This window comes from Anoplophora glabripennis, unplaced genomic scaffold (genome assembly GCF_000390285.2).
Source record: "Anoplophora glabripennis isolate ALB-LARVAE unplaced genomic scaffold, Agla_2.0 scaffold82, whole genome shotgun sequence".
Taxonomy (NCBI): domain Eukaryota; kingdom Metazoa; phylum Arthropoda; class Insecta; order Coleoptera; family Cerambycidae; genus Anoplophora; species Anoplophora glabripennis.
In genome coordinates, this window is record NW_019416227.1 from 623,472 (window position 1) to 641,367 (window position 17,896).

At 34.6% G+C, this 17,896-nt stretch overlaps 3 protein-coding genes across 4 annotated transcripts; all 3 read right to left on the reverse strand.

Annotated features, from left to right (window-relative positions):
• Positions 1 to 3,262: 3,262 nt before the first annotated feature.
• Positions 3,263 to 9,910, reverse strand: LOC108903493 (glycoprotein-N-acetylgalactosamine 3-beta-galactosyltransferase 1-like). Its single transcript, XM_018705705.1, has 6 exons — positions 9,601 to 9,910; positions 8,879 to 9,225; positions 8,227 to 8,365; positions 8,012 to 8,171; positions 7,738 to 7,959; positions 3,263 to 4,829 (listed from the first exon to the last, which is right to left on the reverse strand). The coding sequence occupies exons 1-6, from the start codon at positions 9,624 to 9,626 to the stop codon at positions 4,653 to 4,655; spliced, it is 1,071 nt and encodes a 356-aa protein (XP_018561221.1). The 5' UTR covers positions 9,627 to 9,910; the 3' UTR covers positions 3,263 to 4,652.
• Positions 9,911 to 12,823: 2,913 nt separating this feature from the next.
• Positions 12,824 to 15,563, reverse strand: LOC108903494. 2 transcript variants are annotated; one of them, XM_018705707.1, is made up of 6 exons: positions 15,360 to 15,563; positions 15,094 to 15,295; positions 14,798 to 14,972; positions 14,312 to 14,492; positions 14,083 to 14,232; positions 12,824 to 13,965 (listed from the first exon to the last, which is right to left on the reverse strand). In XM_018705707.1, exons 2-6 carry the CDS (start codon positions 15,182 to 15,184, stop codon positions 13,789 to 13,791), a joined length of 774 nt encoding a protein of 257 aa, XP_018561223.1. In that variant the 5' UTR covers positions 15,185 to 15,295; positions 15,360 to 15,563; the 3' UTR covers positions 12,824 to 13,788. The 2 variants fall into 2 exon arrangements, with proteins under 2 accessions (XP_018561223.1, XP_018561222.1); XM_018705706.1 differs by having other exon boundaries at positions 12,824 to 13,980.
• A 487-nt stretch (positions 15,564 to 16,050) lies between these two features.
• Positions 16,051 to 17,806, reverse strand: LOC108903427. Its single transcript, XM_018705599.1, has 2 exons — positions 17,631 to 17,806; positions 16,051 to 17,496 (listed from the first exon to the last, which is right to left on the reverse strand). Exon 2 carries the CDS (start codon positions 17,486 to 17,488, stop codon positions 16,151 to 16,153), a length of 1,338 nt encoding a protein of 445 aa, XP_018561115.1. The 5' UTR covers positions 17,489 to 17,496; positions 17,631 to 17,806; the 3' UTR covers positions 16,051 to 16,150.
• Between the last annotated feature and the right edge of the window lie 90 nt (positions 17,807 to 17,896).

Below are 17,896 nucleotides of genomic sequence, written 5' to 3' on the forward strand. Positions count from 1 at the left end.
CAAAAAAACCGGACTCCGGCAAAATTACCGGACTCCGGCAAAAATGCCGGACTCCGGCAAAAATACCGGACTCCGGCAAAAATACCGGACTCCGGCAAAAATACCGGACTCCGGCAAAAATACCGGACTCCGGCAAAAATACCGGACTCCGGCAAAAATACCGGACTCCGGCAAAAATACCGGACTCCGGCAAAAATACCGGACTCCGGCAAAAATACCGGACTCCGGCAAAAATACCGGACTCCGGCAAAAATACCGGACTCCGGCAAAAATACCGGACTCCGGCAAAAATACCGGACTCCGGCAAAAATACCGGACTCCGGCAAAAATACCGGACTCCGGCAAAAATACCGGACTCCGGCAAAAATACCGGACTCCGGCAAAAATACCGGACTCCGGCAAAAATACCGGACTCCGGCAAAAATACCGGACTCCGGCAAAAATACCGGACTCCGGCAAAAATACCGGACTCCGGCAAAAATACCGGACTCCGGCAAAAATACCGGACTCCGGCAAAAATACCGGACTCCGGCAAAAATACCGGACTCCGGCAAAAATACCGGACTCCGGCAAAAATACCGGACTCCGGCAAAAATACCGGACTCCGGCAAAAATACCGGACTCCGGCAAAAATACCGGACTCCGGCAAAAATACCGGACTCCGGCAAAAATACCGGACTCCGGCAAAAATACCGGACTCCGGCAAAAATACCGGACTCCGGCAAAAAAACCGGACTCCGGCAAAAATACCGGACTCCGGCAAAAAAACCGGACTCCGGCAAAAATACCGGACTCCGGCAAAAAAACCGGACTCCGGCAAAATTACCGGACTCCGGCAAAAATACCGGACTCCGGCAAAAATACCGGACTCCGGGGAAACTCCGGGAAAAAACTCCGGGTAAAAAAGTCCGGGGAAACTCCGGGTAAAATTCCGGGCAAACACTCCGGGTCAATACTCCGGGTAAAAACTCAGGGTTAAAAATCCGGGGAAACTCCGGGTAAAAATCCGGGCAAAAACTCCGGGCCAATAGTCCGGGTAAAAACTCCGGGTAAAAAATCCGGGGAAACTCCGGGTAAAAACTCCGGGGAAACTCCGGGTAAAATTCCGGGCAAAACTCCGGGCCAATACTCGGGGTAAAACTCCGGGTAAAAATCCGGGTAAAAACTCCGGGTAAAAAAGTCCGGGAAAACTCCGGGCAATACTCCGGGTAAAACTCCAGGTAGAAAGTCCGGGGGAAACTCCAGGTAAAAAAATCCGGGTAAAAATCCGGACTCCGGAAAAAAAAACGGACTCCGGCAAATAAACCGGACTCCGGCAAATAAACCGGACTCCGGCAAAAATATTACAAATCGGATCGATTTGACATTTGACGTCTTAATTGCAAAGGTAAATCCTCGAGTAGCCCAGGGAAAGTATATTGTAAAAAAAATAAATAATCTTTGTCATTTTTTAAACCCACACATTTATTTTAAATTTATTTTGAAAATAGCGAAGAAAAAGTGGAACAAGCGGTCTTTAAAAAAATGTTTCTCATGAAACCTAATACCCCGACGCAAAATGAAATTACAAAAAGTTTGTCTTTGGCCTAAATCTTGGGGTAACAATTGCTGAAAATTTTAGTTACGATTATAGGTCAATAGAGCGAAAAAAGAGGCTGTCTTTACACTTAAATATTACAGCATATTTCATGTATTTCCTTTTGAAAACTACTTAGAAAATGAAAATGCAAGTGATTTCCCCAGCAAAGTCGTGAACATTTTTTTTTTAAATAAAAACTGCAAAAAAAAATGAGATATTTTTGTTTTTTATTATAATATCTCGGAAAAATAATGATGGAATTGTCTTACTCTCAATAGGACTTTGCTGAGAAAGAAAAAGCCTATAAAATAGTGTTTTGTGCGACCTGATCGGTTTATTTTTCACAGAGAAAATCCGGAAAAACCTCCAAAATCAACCTTTTTTCAAAAATTCATAACTCCGTCAAATTTGAAACTGGAAAAACAATCTTGTGGAAAATGATAGATAATAATATGTAGTTTAATCATGCGCAAGATGGTTTCTGTCCCATGCACAATTTTTGCGCAATTGCATTATAAACAAATTAGGGTATTTTTTTGAACAGCGTGACGATTTATCAAAGATGGTCCGATTTAAATTCTAAAAACGGCATCTGAAAGTAGACAACAAATTCTCCAATTTGTATATCAAGGATTTTCACCTGGGTGATGGGAAATATGCTAAAAATGGCCTTGAAAGTCGCCCCAACGCTCGAGCCAGAGTCCTCTGCTCGTTGCTTCCCCCACTACCATGTGGAGCGTACTTTCGATTGTTTCAGGCGACTTTCAAGGGCATTTTTAGCATATTTCTCATCACCCAGGCAAAAATCCGAAATATACAAATTGGAGATTTTGTTGTCTACTTTCAGAATTTAAATCGGACCATTTTTGATAAATCACCACCCTGTGCAAAGACCCTAATTTGCTTATAATGCAATTGTGCAAAAACTATGCATCGGACAGAAACCATATTGCGTACGATTAAACTACAAATTATCTGTCATTTTCCGCAAGATTATTTTTACAGCTTCAAATTTGACGGAGTTATGAATTTTTGAAGAAAGGTCTATTTTAGAGGATTTTCCGAATTTTCTCTGTAAAAAATAAACTTATCGGGTCGCATAAAAAACCATTTCATAGGTTTTTTTATTCTCTACAAAAGTTCTATTGAGAGTAAGACGATTCCATCATTATTTCTCGATATTATAACAAAACTAAAAAAAATGTAATTTTTTTGCAGTTTTTATTGTTTAAAAAAAGAATTGTTCACGAGTTTGCTGGGGAAATCACTTGAGTTTTCATTTACTAAGTATTTTTTAAAAGGCCTATAAAGAAGAAGCAGATTACGTCTTATTGTTAATAATTCGATGGACTGTGGTATGCGGTATATTAAATTGTTTAGATAATCGGCTAGTGCTTTTACGAGGGTCATTTGCAATACTTCTTAAAGGTTGTATTTCGTTTTGTGCCTTTACTGCATGATTCACACGTCCTCCTTTGTTGCTGACTAGAAATGATCCAGTCTCTCAAGCCCTCCTCTCAACATTAGCAAAGGTCTCCTGGTGTGTAATAAAACGATCAGGAAATCTTCTTTGGTCGGCGTAAATTGTTACAATAGTTCAGATAATTTTCTTTGAATGTTACTTATTTCCTTACTTTTTATTTAAAATCGTGAGTAAATAAAACCATTATTATTTATATCCACTTTATTTCTCTTTATATGACTAGCTTTATTTTCAGATCATATATTCACGCAACACCCTACTACGAGAATCGTAAACACTTTAAAAGTCTATTTACACTGGCAATGAGTATACTAGTAGAGTTTGTGCAATATATTTGTATCGAATGTGTGCGGTGTGGATGAAAATGATATTTTCGCAAGTTTACGGAAGATTCTCAACGGTCAGTCTACGAAAATTATCTGAAAGGGATGATATGTTCAAATCATGATTCATTCAACTTTAACTATGTCCATAATTTCATTTAAGTTCTTTGATCCTTAAAAATCCAAAATAATACTGCAAACCTGACGTATTTAAAAATTATTAATATCTTCAAGATCCACGTCAATTAGAAATTAAAATATCTCCAGTCACACATTTCCATATCAAATATACAAATTGTGATGTGTAAACAACTATTCCCCACAAAAAAAAAGGATTTACATATTTTTCGGAAAAACTTAGTTGGCTACCGCATGGAACGTCCGATTTATAAACTTTTTCCATTGCTATTCTTGTTCCCTTTGTCTAAGACTGGTAACTACGTACATATCCATTTGTCGATAATCGTTCCCGTCTGTGAATCCACAAGAACGGTGAACAATGAAGAGCATAACAAGAACGGTGAAGAAAAATATTTATAAATCGTTCTTAATAAATAAAATCTAAAACATATCACTTATATTCTAAATATGGCAACGTAAACAACACATATAACTTACCAAATAAAAATCATGCCTTAGACAGGTTTGTAACGGCAAATTTTATGTGAAGATTAATAGATGGCGTTGCACATGTGGTTAAACGCCATCTATGGTGCTTTGAGTGAAGATTTTTAAAAGTTCCATACTTTGTATGTATAATACGCCAACGGCATGATTTTTTTTTGGTAAAAATAAGGCATACAGCTAAAATAACTGAGTTTTGGCAAGTAGACTAGTGGCTGTCATGAAAACTAGTATTTTCTAAGATCACGGAACCAGTTTTACAAGTTAATCGAGACGATTTTCAAACATTAAAACATGTTTATGGACATAATTTAAAAAAATATTTGTTCCGGCTTTGTCCTATATTCTGCGACTAGGAAATACTTCCTACCGGGAATAAATTATACTCGTCTTACAATATTTGAGCACAATACATCTAAAAATATTATTTTCCTCACATCAAGGTTTAGTACGCAAAACTAAAAACTGAAAAGTACCAATTAATATAATAAATTCCATTTTTTCTTAAATTATATTGAGAATTTAATTCAGTCAACTGGATTAATTAAAATAATCAATCGTTTCAAAAATGCTCGGCATTGCACATTTAAAAATCTGATCTCAGTATTTCACAAAAAAAACTAATACGTGACAAGTTTGAAGGTTATATTGTGGTGGTCTCGTACTTAGCCGAAGAAGCATCGGCCAGTTCGGGGGGCATTTCAACATGAAACGAAATCCCATACGGCCTTAAATGATATATTAGGTACTCTAAAACGTACATCTGGTTGGGGCTGACATAATGGAAAGAGACCGCGTTGTCGGAGCAACAATCCATACCCTGAAATAAAATCGAGCAATGTATAGTTCGAGTATATCGCCTTAAATTTTCAAAAACAATTTATTTTTGCAGGGCCGGCAGAAGGGGTGAAACAGTGAAGATTTTTAGGTAAGTGTACGGATTTATTAATTAATATTTTTAGTTAAAATATATTTTATAGCCTTATTTAGGCCTCAAGTGTATTAGTCCAATATCATTTTTTAATAGTATTTAACAGTAGTCTCGTGTAGAGAATCTAATTCTGTTAAAATCACACACTATTTCAAGCAAAAATATTGGGGCTTTCCTTATGACGTTTTCTATTTAACAGCCTAGTTTTTACAAGGTGTCAAAGTCAACATTATAATTAAAAAAAAATTTAATAACTAAATAGATACTCCAACTTCTTGTCCACTGTTTACATTATCATTTTTTTGAACTAAAATTTATCATTATATTTAAATTGGAATCGACATTGAATTCCCGCCTACATTTCATCACGGTAGTCCAATCAAATTAGATTTTTACGTGCTAAAATTTAGTTTAGTAAACAAAGACACGTAAAAATTAGGAAAAACTCCGTAGAATTGAATGAACTATACTTTACTCCAGTTGAATGTTAGGGCTCCATTTTCAAAATGGCGTCCAAAGTTTGTAAAAAACAGTTTTTTGTTTAAAAAAAAATGTAACATTTTAGAAAAAAATCTTTTAGACAAAAGTTGTAGAACATTTTATAACAAAAATTTTGAGCAACGCCCAATGTGAATTGATAAACAAATGTATTAATTATTGCAAATAAAGGGCTAAAGATCTCATTATTTTAAAACTTCTTTAAAACAAAAAAAAAGATTTTTTTATGAAACTTTCACAATATGCAGTCCTTAGCAAGTAGATAGTTCATTTTTGTAAAATTGCTAAATATTTTAGTTTTTGTAAAACTTGAGTTTTTAGAAAAAAATACATTTTTTTCAAGTTTCAGAAAATCGTACATTAATGCACTTAAGTGACCAGTCTTGGGCTTAGAATTTTCTTTAATAGTTGTACTTGTACAACTACCTGTACAAATTATCCGAGTATTGCGAAATAATTAGAAATATGCGAATAAGCTATCGGAATTTGACTTCATTTTTTGGGTTGAAAAATGTAGATCTTTACTTATTGTTGAAATTTAATCGGAATGGCATTATTGCCATTTGAAAGCTGACATTTTTTCACGACTCTAAAATAAAATCACCGCGACCTCATTTATTAATATTGTATTAAGGTCTGAAATTTACACATTTTGTAGTTGAATACTGTTGATTCAATATAAAAAACAGTCCACAATGATTGACCCCCTTTTTTTACAGTAACCTTAATTATGTTGGGCCCCGTAAAATGGTTGCTCCGTTCTACACGTTGATGCGCGTGGTGGAGGGAGAAAGACTGTGACGCGACTGTTGTATTTGTCGATCCTACGTAATGAACTCAGCTGAGTGAATCACAATCTTTCTCTCCCCACCACGCGCATCAATGTGTTGAGCAGAGCAAGTATTTTACGGGGCCCAACAAAATTACGTTTATTGTAAAAAAAGGACAAACATTGCAGACTATTTTTTATATTGAAGTAAAAATATTCAACTACAACATGTGTAAATTTCAGACCATAATATTAATAAATAGGTTGTAGCAATTTTTTGAAAAAAAAAAAAATTCTTGGCTCTAGTTGGTCGTAGGACAACAAAAATGTCAGTTTTCAAATGGCAATAATGCCATTCCCATTAAATTTCAACGATAAGAAAAAAATCAACATTTTTCAACCCGAAAAAAGAAGTCAAAATTGCGGCAAATTTTTCGTATATTTTCAATTATTTGGAATACCCGCACAATTTGCAAAGAAACTACAACCCTTATAGAAAATTTTAACCTTAAAATGGGTCACGTAAGTGCATTACTGTATGATTTATTGAAATTTGAAAAAAATGTCTTTTTATTTCAAAAATTCAATTTTTGCAAAAACTATAAAATATTTTGTAATTTTACAAAAATGTAGTTATTCTACTTGCCAAGGACTATATATTCTGAAAGTTTCGTAAAAAAGTATTTTTGCGTGTTTAACTTTTAAAAAAATGCGAATTTTAGCCGTTTTTCTGCAATAACTAATACACTTGTTTATCAATTGACATCGGACTGGGCTCAAAATTTTTCTTATAAAAAGTTTTACAACTTTTGTCCAAAAACATTTTAATTTTTTTTAAAACAAGTGTTTTTTGCAAACTTTAAACGCCATTTTGAAAATGGAGTCCTAACATTCAGCTGGGGTAAAGTAGTGCATTCAATATTACGGCATTTTTAATAATTTTTGTTTATTGAACTAAATTTTGGAAAAAAAACGAGGCATTTTCGACAATTTGACTGGTCTATAGTGAGATATTTGTGTTGGTAATGTGTTGTAGATTTGTATGTACTTAAAAGACTGTTTCTGGTACTGCCATCTATACACAAAGTAACACAACTACAATATTGCAGATTTCTTTTTAACAAAAATTCCTAATTTTACGATTCTTCCTCCGCGAAAGAGGAATTACCGATTCTCTACTTCCACTACAAAGTATGTTATTTATTATATCTAGAAATTTAAATGAGACATGAAAAACAAAAAATTAATTATTCTATTTATTGATTTAAGTGCTTTAGGTCACATTTTAAACTGAATAATCATAATTTCGAACTCGTTGCCTTTTGAATTTTAAATGAAAATTTTATCGGAGATTTTTGGTATACCAGAGTTTTTTACTATAAATATTGGTTTTATTTCTATAAAATGTTTCTTATAAGTTTTATTGGAACATATTTTTAATTTTTTGTTATTTACAACAAATTTGTTCAAACGTCTTTAAACCCTCACGCAGCAAATACCCCGAAGCCGGCCCTGTACTTTCGTACCTACCTCCTTGCTTTCATAGTAAATATACTGCCAGTACCAGAAACTTTTGGCCACGTGACCGGGAATCAGGTGATGTTCGGGAACGAAAGGAAAAAATCGCCCTCTACCCATCGAGTCGCGAGAATCGCCAGCTTTCACCTGAACGGCTTCCATACATTTCCCCATCTCCACATCCTCTGCGCCCGAATTACTTTTCGAACACCCCGTAGAATTCGTCAGGCCGATCTAAGGAAAACATACAAGATATTTCGTCTATTACTTTTATGTAATGACTTACCTCAACGAATCTTTTCAGAGCTTCTTTACTTAAAACGTAACCGGCCCCGCCGCTCATGTACCCCTGCTTCACGTAAGGCTTGAAACGACATCCGAAATATATCGCTTCGCTAGCTTTGTAAGGCATCAGCATGTACCGTAAGTTTTCTAGTATCACATATCTAAAAATTGCTTTGTATTTAGGCTTTATTCGGGCAAACGTTAAGTTGTACGTACGTATCGTCGTCCGCTTTTAAAAACCAGTCCGCTTTGTCGTAGTAGTGCTTGTACACGTACTTAAACGCTTCTTTCGTCTTCACCCAGAGGTTGTTCCTACCTTCGTTCACTGGGAGGGCAACAGCAGGCAGCGCGTCGTCTAAAAATAAGATTGGTTGTTTCCGTGTTTATTTGCGTTATTAATAAAAGTGTAATATGAAAAAAGAATAAAAATATTTCAATACATTCCTTGTTTCATGGATAAAATACCACTACTTTGTGAAATACATGAAATTTGAATCCACAGCTTGCATATGTAAGTTGAGGTTTTAGTTTTTTTAAACGTAATAATACTGTTCGCTAGAATTTTAAACGGAAATAATTTTTTTTAACTCAAAAATAGTCGACTTTCGTTGTTTTTATTGGAGCGCAGCGTATTTTATTAAATAATGTTTGCAATATTAATTACCGCATTGCTTTTAAAGAATTTAAATAAAAAACAAACGTTAAAACTAAATTCAGACGCACCGTTACATAATATCTTACTTCCAATGTCCCATTAACACCTCCGTTTTGCAATAACTGATTATTTGTATGAGTTATGTAACAATTTAAACATTTAAAAACACTCCTTACTTAACAAATAGTGTAAACAAAGGAAAACTCAACTTACCTTCCTTAGAACTCATAAACAGCAATATGTTACACCTCTTCCCCCAGGTCGCTTTCACGTGTTTTGCCCTTTTCTCGTGATTCTTCGGGCCCGTCATGATCCAGCAAAGAACCCTCACTTCGTTATACAATTTTTTAGCCACCGTAGCGTCCTCCATGTTGTGGAACTCTTCGTTTTCCGAATGAGATCCCGGATCAACGGTTGGCCCCGCCATGTATTCCATTTCCCGACTTGAGTGTGGATCGGTAAAAGCTATCATTTCCGGCGACAGTGCTATGTACGCTACCGTAAAGCCCATCGCTAGACCAGTGAATAGAGCTACTAGGAAATGTTTGTTGAGTACTGGCCTAAAATATTATTTTTCAGATATAGTATAATATTTTCCTTTCCCTATCATCTTTCTAATGCATTTATATTACTTATTTCAAGTGATGTTATGCTGTGGGCGTTTTATAATTAATGTGCAAGCTTATTATTAATCCATATGAATGATATTATAGTACCAAATGGCTCACATGCTAAATCAATTTAATTGAAGACACTAACTGAATAAGCGATGATAAATATGATATCCTTAAAGCAGATTAAAATGTAATTTAATACAATATTTTTTCGGAATGTTTACTAATTGTTGCAAAGTAAAACCAAGTATTAGATTATTTTTCATTCGAGTAATCAAAAAGATATAAATATTTCTTGTACCTTGTAGTGGGCCCACTTACCATTTATACATTCTGATAAATCCCATTTCCTCCTATAGGAACAAAATTAAAAATCTAATTGAAGAATTAGCCTAATTTATTTCTCACATTTTCATAGTTTGAATTCTCTGTCATTATTTATTTATATTCGTTTTGATAAGTGCACGAGAAACAACTACAAAAATTGTATCTTTTCTTTTCTAACTGTAGTTCACATACTACATAAAATAACGGCACAAATACAAAAACAAATATAACACAAGCAAAAATAATCACAATCACAGTCGAACTGTCACTTTTTCGTAATATGATTGATGCCAAATGCCAAATGTCACCGGTCACCGGTGATAAGTGGTGGTAGAGAGCCTTCCGCAGCTAAGTGTAATTTTTAAGCGATAGATGGCGGTATAACAATTTGAAACTATTCAGTGCAGCTTGATTGGTCAATCGATACAAGTGAGCGTTCTACTTCACTAAACTAATAATTGATTGGAATTATGTGTTTTTAATAGGAAAATTATCAAAAAATTAAAGGAATTAAAGTCCCTTTCTAGAGGCGATTCCGTATGCATCGTCGCTAAACACGCAGAGATGTCTAGTTTTCATGCAAGAAAAAAATATCTAAAATCTTGAAAATTGGAAGAGCTAGAGAGGAAATGAATGCAGTTTTGGTTTGGTCAGGGACGTTATAATTCAACGGAATATTTTCAGATTTTTCTGAGATCTAAAACTTTATGAGAAAGGCGATGAAAATTGTCAAAAAAATTAGTAGGAAGATTTATTTATAATTGTGTTACTCATTTTTAGTGTATTTACCTATAATTCCTCACAGTCCTGTGCTCGTTAATAAATGTACTTTTCCCTACCAAATTCCAAAAAAATTTGAAAATTTTTTAAAATTTTTATGCACCCAAGTATACATCAGTAGTGTATTGTATGTTGCCTGTCCAACTTAAATGGAACTGGAAGGAAAAAACATAGACCACCAAAAAAATAAAAAATATTGAAAACAGGTGGAGCTAGAGAGGGACTGAATGCAGTTTTGGATTGGTCAGGCCTGTTATAAATCTCCGGAATATTTTTGAGCTCTAAAACTATTTGAGAAAACGATGGACTATAAATAATAGTTCATGGAAATCGTCAAAAATTTAAAGGGCGGTTTTATCTCAACTTTGAGAATATACTGTTTTACGGAGAATATATTGTTGTACGGAGCAGAAGGAAAAGTCGCTTCTTTAATTCGATCACATTGGTTGTATCGAGGAAGAACCGACTTTTTTTGTATAAGGGAAATGTTTTGTCATGGACGTACCTTGAATTTTTGCTTGGGGTGGGCCCAGGGCTGCAAACTCTATGGAGACTCTAAAAAAAAGCTTTCGCAATCAGCTACTTGCCAAATCAAATTTCAAAAACCTGTACATGTTTTGATTTCATTCTAAAAAAAAAGATCACGCAGCTAGCGACTTACCGATATGCCGATATGATAGACAATATATTTGATCTTTTTTCTGGGGTGGGCCTGCTCCCCCATGATTATAATCAATATAAGGTCAAAGAAAAGAGGGTCAAATGTAAAAAATATTAATTCCATAAAATCTAATTCATTTAAATTTAAATGTTTTATAGCCATTATACTATCTTTATACGGGAGGATGTTTAGGTTTGTGTTTCGATTATTCCTTCATAGGATTTTTATTGCTGATATTTGAAAAAACATATTTTATAAAATATTTCCGATTTTGATGAGATTATATTTAGCGATTTGTCTGATTAAAATTAAACATTTACTAAATTTGATTATAAAAGTCACTGCTTGTGAGTCATTGCAGTGATTCTAAGAAAAAAAATCCTATTTTATTCTAAAAACGGACAATTTTTGACTTATTTTTGCTTTTACAACTTACATTTAGTCAGCTACCAAGCACCGGAGGTTTTCCCTGGAATTTTTCCCCGGAGTTTCCCCCCAGAGTTTTCTACCGGACTTTTCACCGGAGTTGCCCCCCGGATTCTTCCTGGAATTTTTACCCGGAGTTTTGCATGAAACAGCTGGTACATATTTGTTTATACTCACAAATAAGTGACTGTCTAACAGCTACTAACATTTGGCTACTTTTTATTAGGTACAGTATTTGTTTTATAATCAAAGCTTCAATGCGTTTAATTCCCGACAATTAGGGAGTGTGTTTAAACTGAAACACGTGTTTTTTATGATTTCTCTTATACAGTCTAAAAATAAATCGTTTCTAAAGAGTTTTTTTTTTTAAACTAATAATTCCACAAAATTTAAATCATAGATAGATTCATAGACAAGATATAGATAGATATTTATTTGACCACTGCTTACATATATTCGTACAAATGTGGAATGACAATTTTCAGTTTAAGTTTGAACTGTAAAACAGTTGGTATTATTATAAAAAAGTGCAATGTATAAATCCTATACACAACTTTAAAACAATTTTAACAAAAATCACAGAGAACATAAAATTATACATGTCTACATACATTCGCACAAAATGTTGAATGTTCTAAAAAAAAGGTCACGCAGTCAGCGACTTATCGATTTGCCGATACGATGGACGATAATATTAGATCTTTTTTCCTTGGGTGGGCCGTGCACACCCCTGTTCCCCCCTAACTACGTCCATGTGTTTTGTTCCATTTCTTTTTATTGTGAATAGTAAATACATAAATTGTATTACTGTTCTATAAATAAAGGAAGATATATTTATGATCGTGTTGTTCATTTTTAATACATTTACTTATAATATTTCAGAGTTCTATTAATAAACGTCCTTTTTCCTATTAAGTTCTAAAAAAATACAAGTAATCAACTATGCAGCCAAGTATACACCGCATTGTATTGTATGTTGCCTACCGAACAAAAATTTGAAAAGGAACGATAAAATCGAAAATCTCGAAAACTCAATGCAGTTTTCGATTGCCGTTATAATTCACTCGAGTTTTTCAGATTTTTGTGAGCTCTATAACTTCATGAGAAAGTCCATGAAACTTTTCAAAAAATTAAAATGCCTTTTTAGAGGTGGTTCCGTACACAACTTGCTGAACACAGTAGAGTCGACTTTAACACGTTATAATTTTAGTTTATTAATAGGCTCAAAAAAAAATAATTTGTGTAATTGTAATACGAAAAAAATCGATGCAAAAATTAATTACATTAAGTTACTTACCAGTTTAGTTTTTAGCATTAATTAATAAAAAAACCTTTTTTTTTATCCTTTAATCAACATGTATAACACAATATATATAAATAGGGGAATAATCTTATTTGATGCTTAGCGATTACATTAAATAATAACAATTTTGTACGAAAATTAAACTACCGAAGCTCTTATAAATCAATACAAAAATATAATTGGTCGTAATACCATCATTTATTGATATACATACAAAATATCTATCGTTACGAAATAGTGGAATATAAATACAGCACGACACGTAATTAAAAAAACGAGATTCTGATTGTCTCCAAACAAAAAATTATGTACACCCTACGAATATATTGCCCTTAAAATATTATCACAAAACAAAAATTAAAGAACTAGTTTGTATAAACGGCACAGACGCGCAGAGATTGCTGTATTAAAATCATTATAAAAAGATTGTAAAAATCCTAATAAGTAGAGTATTCAAATTTAGACGTGATAAATATGGCACACGATTCCAAAACATGATACTTATAGTCGATATAGGAATATAGTAAAGAGTATAGAATGTATATATATAGACTTACACTTAGAAATATAAAAGATAAACTTACGCGATTTTAATATAAAATCACGTCTCCTCACCACCCTCGATCCGAGCGAGTACCTGTAGGTGTACTGCGTGTAGAGAAAGAAAAAATCCGTGTAGGTGTCCTGGCTCGATTTTAAAAAAACAACCAATATCGTAAACCGAAAAATTCAAACAGAAAAAAACAAGAAATTTACATCCCATCAATCTAAAATAGTTTCTAAAAGTGTCAACATAAAAAAATCGGGGCGGGGGCGAAGGAAAACAAATTTGTATATTGCTTGTTCCTTTAAAACAAATCGGAATTCGGCAGTCTATCATTAAGAGATCAAATTTCAGTCCGCGACTACCGTAAACAATTATGGAACCCTTCCGACAATCGAAAAGTGACACTTTAGGAAAGTATAGATAGCGTTATTAGGACTAGCTTCAATGGAGATTAGGTCGGGGTGATCAAGTGACGGCCTTCTCGTAAGAAGGCGGGGGAGAGTCCCTTATAACTTGGATGGCGTCCAGGTCGGCGGTCGGGGACAACATGACGGCTATGTGGTAGGGGGGAGGCGGCATCTCCGACGAGTTCTGCGGCATGGCCGGTGTTGGCACTTGGTTGTGTGTCTCCTCGATTTCCTGCTGCAAAAGTAAGGTCTGCTCGCGTTATCGGAAAGATATAAGGTTTTGTTAGGCGTTTTCTAAACCGTATCAAGTATTTCTTTGTTAAGAACCTGAAATCGTGGAAAGTATATTTACCTGCTCGGGCGTAGCCATGTTAGGGGCGTCTATTGGTGTGTGCGTTGGAGAATACGACGTAATGGCCTCGCATAACGAAATCAAACCACCTATGATAAGTACTATCACCAAGAGGGAACAGAACACCAAAGCTTCGACACCTATGTTTATCTAGAACGGAGAAAGTATCATTATAGGTTTAATTTAAGATTAAAATCTCCAAACAACAACTTCCCTAGCTTGTACTTACCCCGTGGAAATAATATTTTGCTCCCGCTAAAAAGAATGTCACTACGGCGAAGAATATCCACACTCCGCATTTCAGTTTGGACTTCGGAGAGTTGTTGTTGCGAGCCGTCGGGGTGTGGCCCGGCGCTATCATTTCCAGAGACCTTCCCATGTGAGGCATCCGGATGTTACTGCTGGACCCACTGAAATTCCAGAAGTGTAACTTGACCGTCGCACAAATTTTTTTTTATATTTTAACAAGATACGGTATATTCTAGAGATGTATGTGTCCTACGAAAAGTTATAAAATTTTCACCTATTATGTTTACAAGTTATCAATTTTTATTGCCTGTTTTTTCACCTATAACAACGGAATAGGTTTATTATGTTTACTTTCCATTTAGGAAAGTTACTCGTATGCAAAGATACACATAATTAAAAAATCCAAAGCTTATAAATAATTACGAAATTGAGAGCAAGGCACGAGCTACGATATCAGACTACTTACTTGTAGTGTACGGTGGGTGGCACTTGTGAATGTATCCTGGGGTGGTACCCGGGTGACCTAGCGTAGCGTAGCCGGTTGTTAGTCGCACTCTCAATGGACTGGAATCTGTGAACTGGAGTGACCATCGGTTCTGGATAGAGACTACCACACAGGATCCTCTGATTACGCCCGTACCCTTAAAACCAACAAGAACACTGTCAAGTACTGAAAAACTGTTATCCCCTGCTGTTAATGAGAATGAGGTATGGAGGAAACTGATATTTCTACAAAGTTTAAGGAATCCTGAATGTTTATACCAGAGAGCGACGGTGGCACCTGACGACGAACATTAAACCCACATCCTTGGCTGCGTTTATCAATCCAAAAATGCATGTGTATGCAATGCATGTATTTCAGCTAAATCAGAGCACAACCCCTACAATTAGTTCCATATTTGCTCCACCACGAGTACTGATAAATTCTCATTACATTACAATTGTCCACAATCAATAACAGAACCTAAAATTGAAATCATAACCAAAAAAAGATGTTTAGGCAATTTATATTCTAAACAACAACTTACGTGTTTAAGGAAATAATCGTGTTGATTAACATTACTGATATGAAAGAAAACAGGATTCTAAAGGTAAAGTAAATGTTTTGTATACATCTTGCTCCTGCAGTCATTCAAAAGTTTTTTTTTGTGGTATTGATATTTGTCGAAAAACAGAAAAACTTTTCAAACCAAACCTTCTTCGAACTGCTGGATTGTAGATTTGTGTTATTGGTTTTCTGCCCCGTCATAGCAGTGCAACTTAAAAGCCAATGGCCCTGCCGTCTACAGTTCTGCCACACTGCATATTAATCAAAAAAAGGACACTAAAGAACAATAAATTTTAGTGGCAAATTCAAATTTCAATGCAGGGAGACTTTTCAATGTCGCCATCGCCATTCCACGAAAGAGCGTGTTGTACAAAGACGATAAGTTTTACTCCTGGGCATTTCCAAGGTAACGGCTGATGTTCAATAATAATACTCAAACTATGTCGGGGACATTTAGACCTATTTTTCTTGTTGTTGATTTTTCATTTTAAGTAGGACGAATTATTTGTAGATCATATTGAAATCCTGTAGCTAGATTAGTGTCAGCGTCACTAGGCCAGTAGGCATTGAGTATTAATGACATTTAAAATATGACACCTACTTTGTTTATAGGTTACATATTACATAGTTTATTTTATTAATAATCTAAAATAAAAAAAATTGTTGCAGAATTGTGGAAATATACTTTTATTCAAGAAACATTTACAACTATACACACGTAAAATAACCTAGGTTTAAATATTCTTAACATAAGTGAACAGTTTTTTACTTCTATTCAGGTAAATTTTTTGTCCTGGACTTTTTTCCAACAAACATACTTAATAAATAATTTGTCTCTTCTCTAAGTAAATTTCTTTCAACCAGAATGTCCTTTATTTCCAAAAACTCCTTACTATTCGACTCATAAATATTCAACAACCTCTCGGTCAGCACTGCATAATCCTCACGTTTTAGATAATGGTTTTTCCTTACGCTTTCCACTATTATGCTTCCGATGGTACTTTGATTATCTTGCTCGTCAAATAAGCTTTCCTCAATCGCATCCTTCGTGTTATAAATGTAACTCATATCACTGTAGTACGGCCATTTTTCGGGATGTTCTGTGTTCTTTATCAGTTCGTATCTGCAGGATAAATCGTTCCATTCGTTAGAAATCTCTTGTCGTGTGACATTGTAGCCCAGTTTCTGGAACTCCTCTAAACCCTCGTTTAAAATATCTTCGTCCAGACTTCCATTAAGACTTTGTATTTTTGTTTTATGCCTTTTAAAACACTGTAACAAAATGTCATGCATTACAATAGTGAACGGTACAGTAGTACCGCCAAGCACGCTGTCTGTTGCAGTTTCTTTAGGCAACACATCGATATGTAATTTGGATGGAACTTCAGAGTCAATCTTCCGTTTTTTCGTTTCTGTAATCTGTTCCATAACGGATTCTATAGCACAAGCAAGTTCGTTTTCGCTTACATTTGCTGCTGGATTAAATTCCTCTGAACGATCAACCGATTCTTCTGGTTCAAAGAATGCTTTCAATGCTGCAAAGTACGCATGGTTTTTCGCAAGCGACTTATAGTACCCAGTCTTTTGATTTTGTCTGTAAAACCTTTTCAGAGATACCCACTGATTATATATATCTTTCTGAGTGATGCCGTAATTCTGTGCTCTTTGAAAGTCATCTTCTACCTCTTCCAATACGTCCATGGTGAGTCCTTGTTTTAAGATTATCGTTTTGTATCTACTTAAGGATTCGATCAAGAAGAACATCCATCTGGATTCTTTGAATTTTTCAGAGGTAGGTTGCTTAAAGTCATCAAAACAATTATCCATTAAACTGAAATAAGTCCATTCTGCTTTGGCTTCCTCATCTGTGTACTTTTCCTTGTAATACTGATAATTATCTAAGAGGTGTTTCCAGGTATACAGTATTCTCTTTCGAGGGTAATTGTAGTCCCTGTTTTTGAATTCCTTGCGAACGTTGTCAAGAAATCTTTCTAGATTTACGGGTCTGCTTCTACTCTTTATTTTTTTAATTAGATACATATTTATTAATAATCGTACTGCGTTATAATCATCGATTATTTCCATGTCAAGGTCTTTAGAGGATGCCATAGCTTTACCTGAAAATATTTCCTTTTTTAGCAATGAGAACATGGATTCCTATTCTCTATAAACGTAAAACACTCCCCTTATAATGGGCCCTTTACGTTACCCAGTTTTAAAAGTATACATAGTCAGTCTGAAATGTACTTACCGCTACAAAGGCGTAATCGCAAAATTTGATTTTGCCTTTAATAGAGCTGATAATCTTAATTCAAACAAATGTGTTTGTGATCAAATTTTAAAAGATAAGACATAACATTTACAAATAAAGGTTCTTCGTCAATTTCTAAAAGTATTTGCTTTAAAAATTTTTAGTTAAATAGTTAATAATTACCTAATATAGTCTGTGATTACCTAACTAAACTTCTCAACTGATATTTTCCTCCAATTTCCAATCATAAACTTAAACCTAACCTA

Excerpts from the sequence above, each read along its gene's own strand:
- LOC108903493 (XM_018705705.1), bottom strand. The coding sequence starts at position 9,626 with ATGGGATTTATCAGAATGTATAAATG. Across the intron at positions 9,226-9,600 it reads TTTATCAGAATGTATAAATG|GCCAGTACTCAACAAACATT; the intron begins GTAAGTGGGCCC and ends ATAATATTTTAG. Across the intron at positions 4,830-7,737 it reads TTTACTATGAAAGCAAGGAG|GGTATGGATTGTTGCTCCGA; the intron begins GTAGGTACGAAA and ends ATTTTATTTCAG.
- LOC108903494 (XM_018705706.1), bottom strand. The coding sequence starts at position 15,184 with ATGCATTGCATACACATGCATTTTTGGATTGATAAACGCAGCCAAGGA. Across the intron at positions 14,973-15,093 it reads GGTGCCACCGTCGCTCTCTG|GGTACGGGCGTAATCAGAGG; the intron begins GTATAAACATTC and ends GTTGGTTTTAAG. Across the intron at positions 14,233-14,311 it reads CAAAATATTATTTCCACGGG|ATAAACATAGGTGTCGAAGC; the intron begins GTAAGTACAAGC and ends TCTCCGTTCTAG.
- LOC108903427 (XM_018705599.1), bottom strand. The coding sequence starts at position 17,488 with ATGGCATCCTCTAAAGACCTTGACATGGAAATAATCGATGATTATAAC.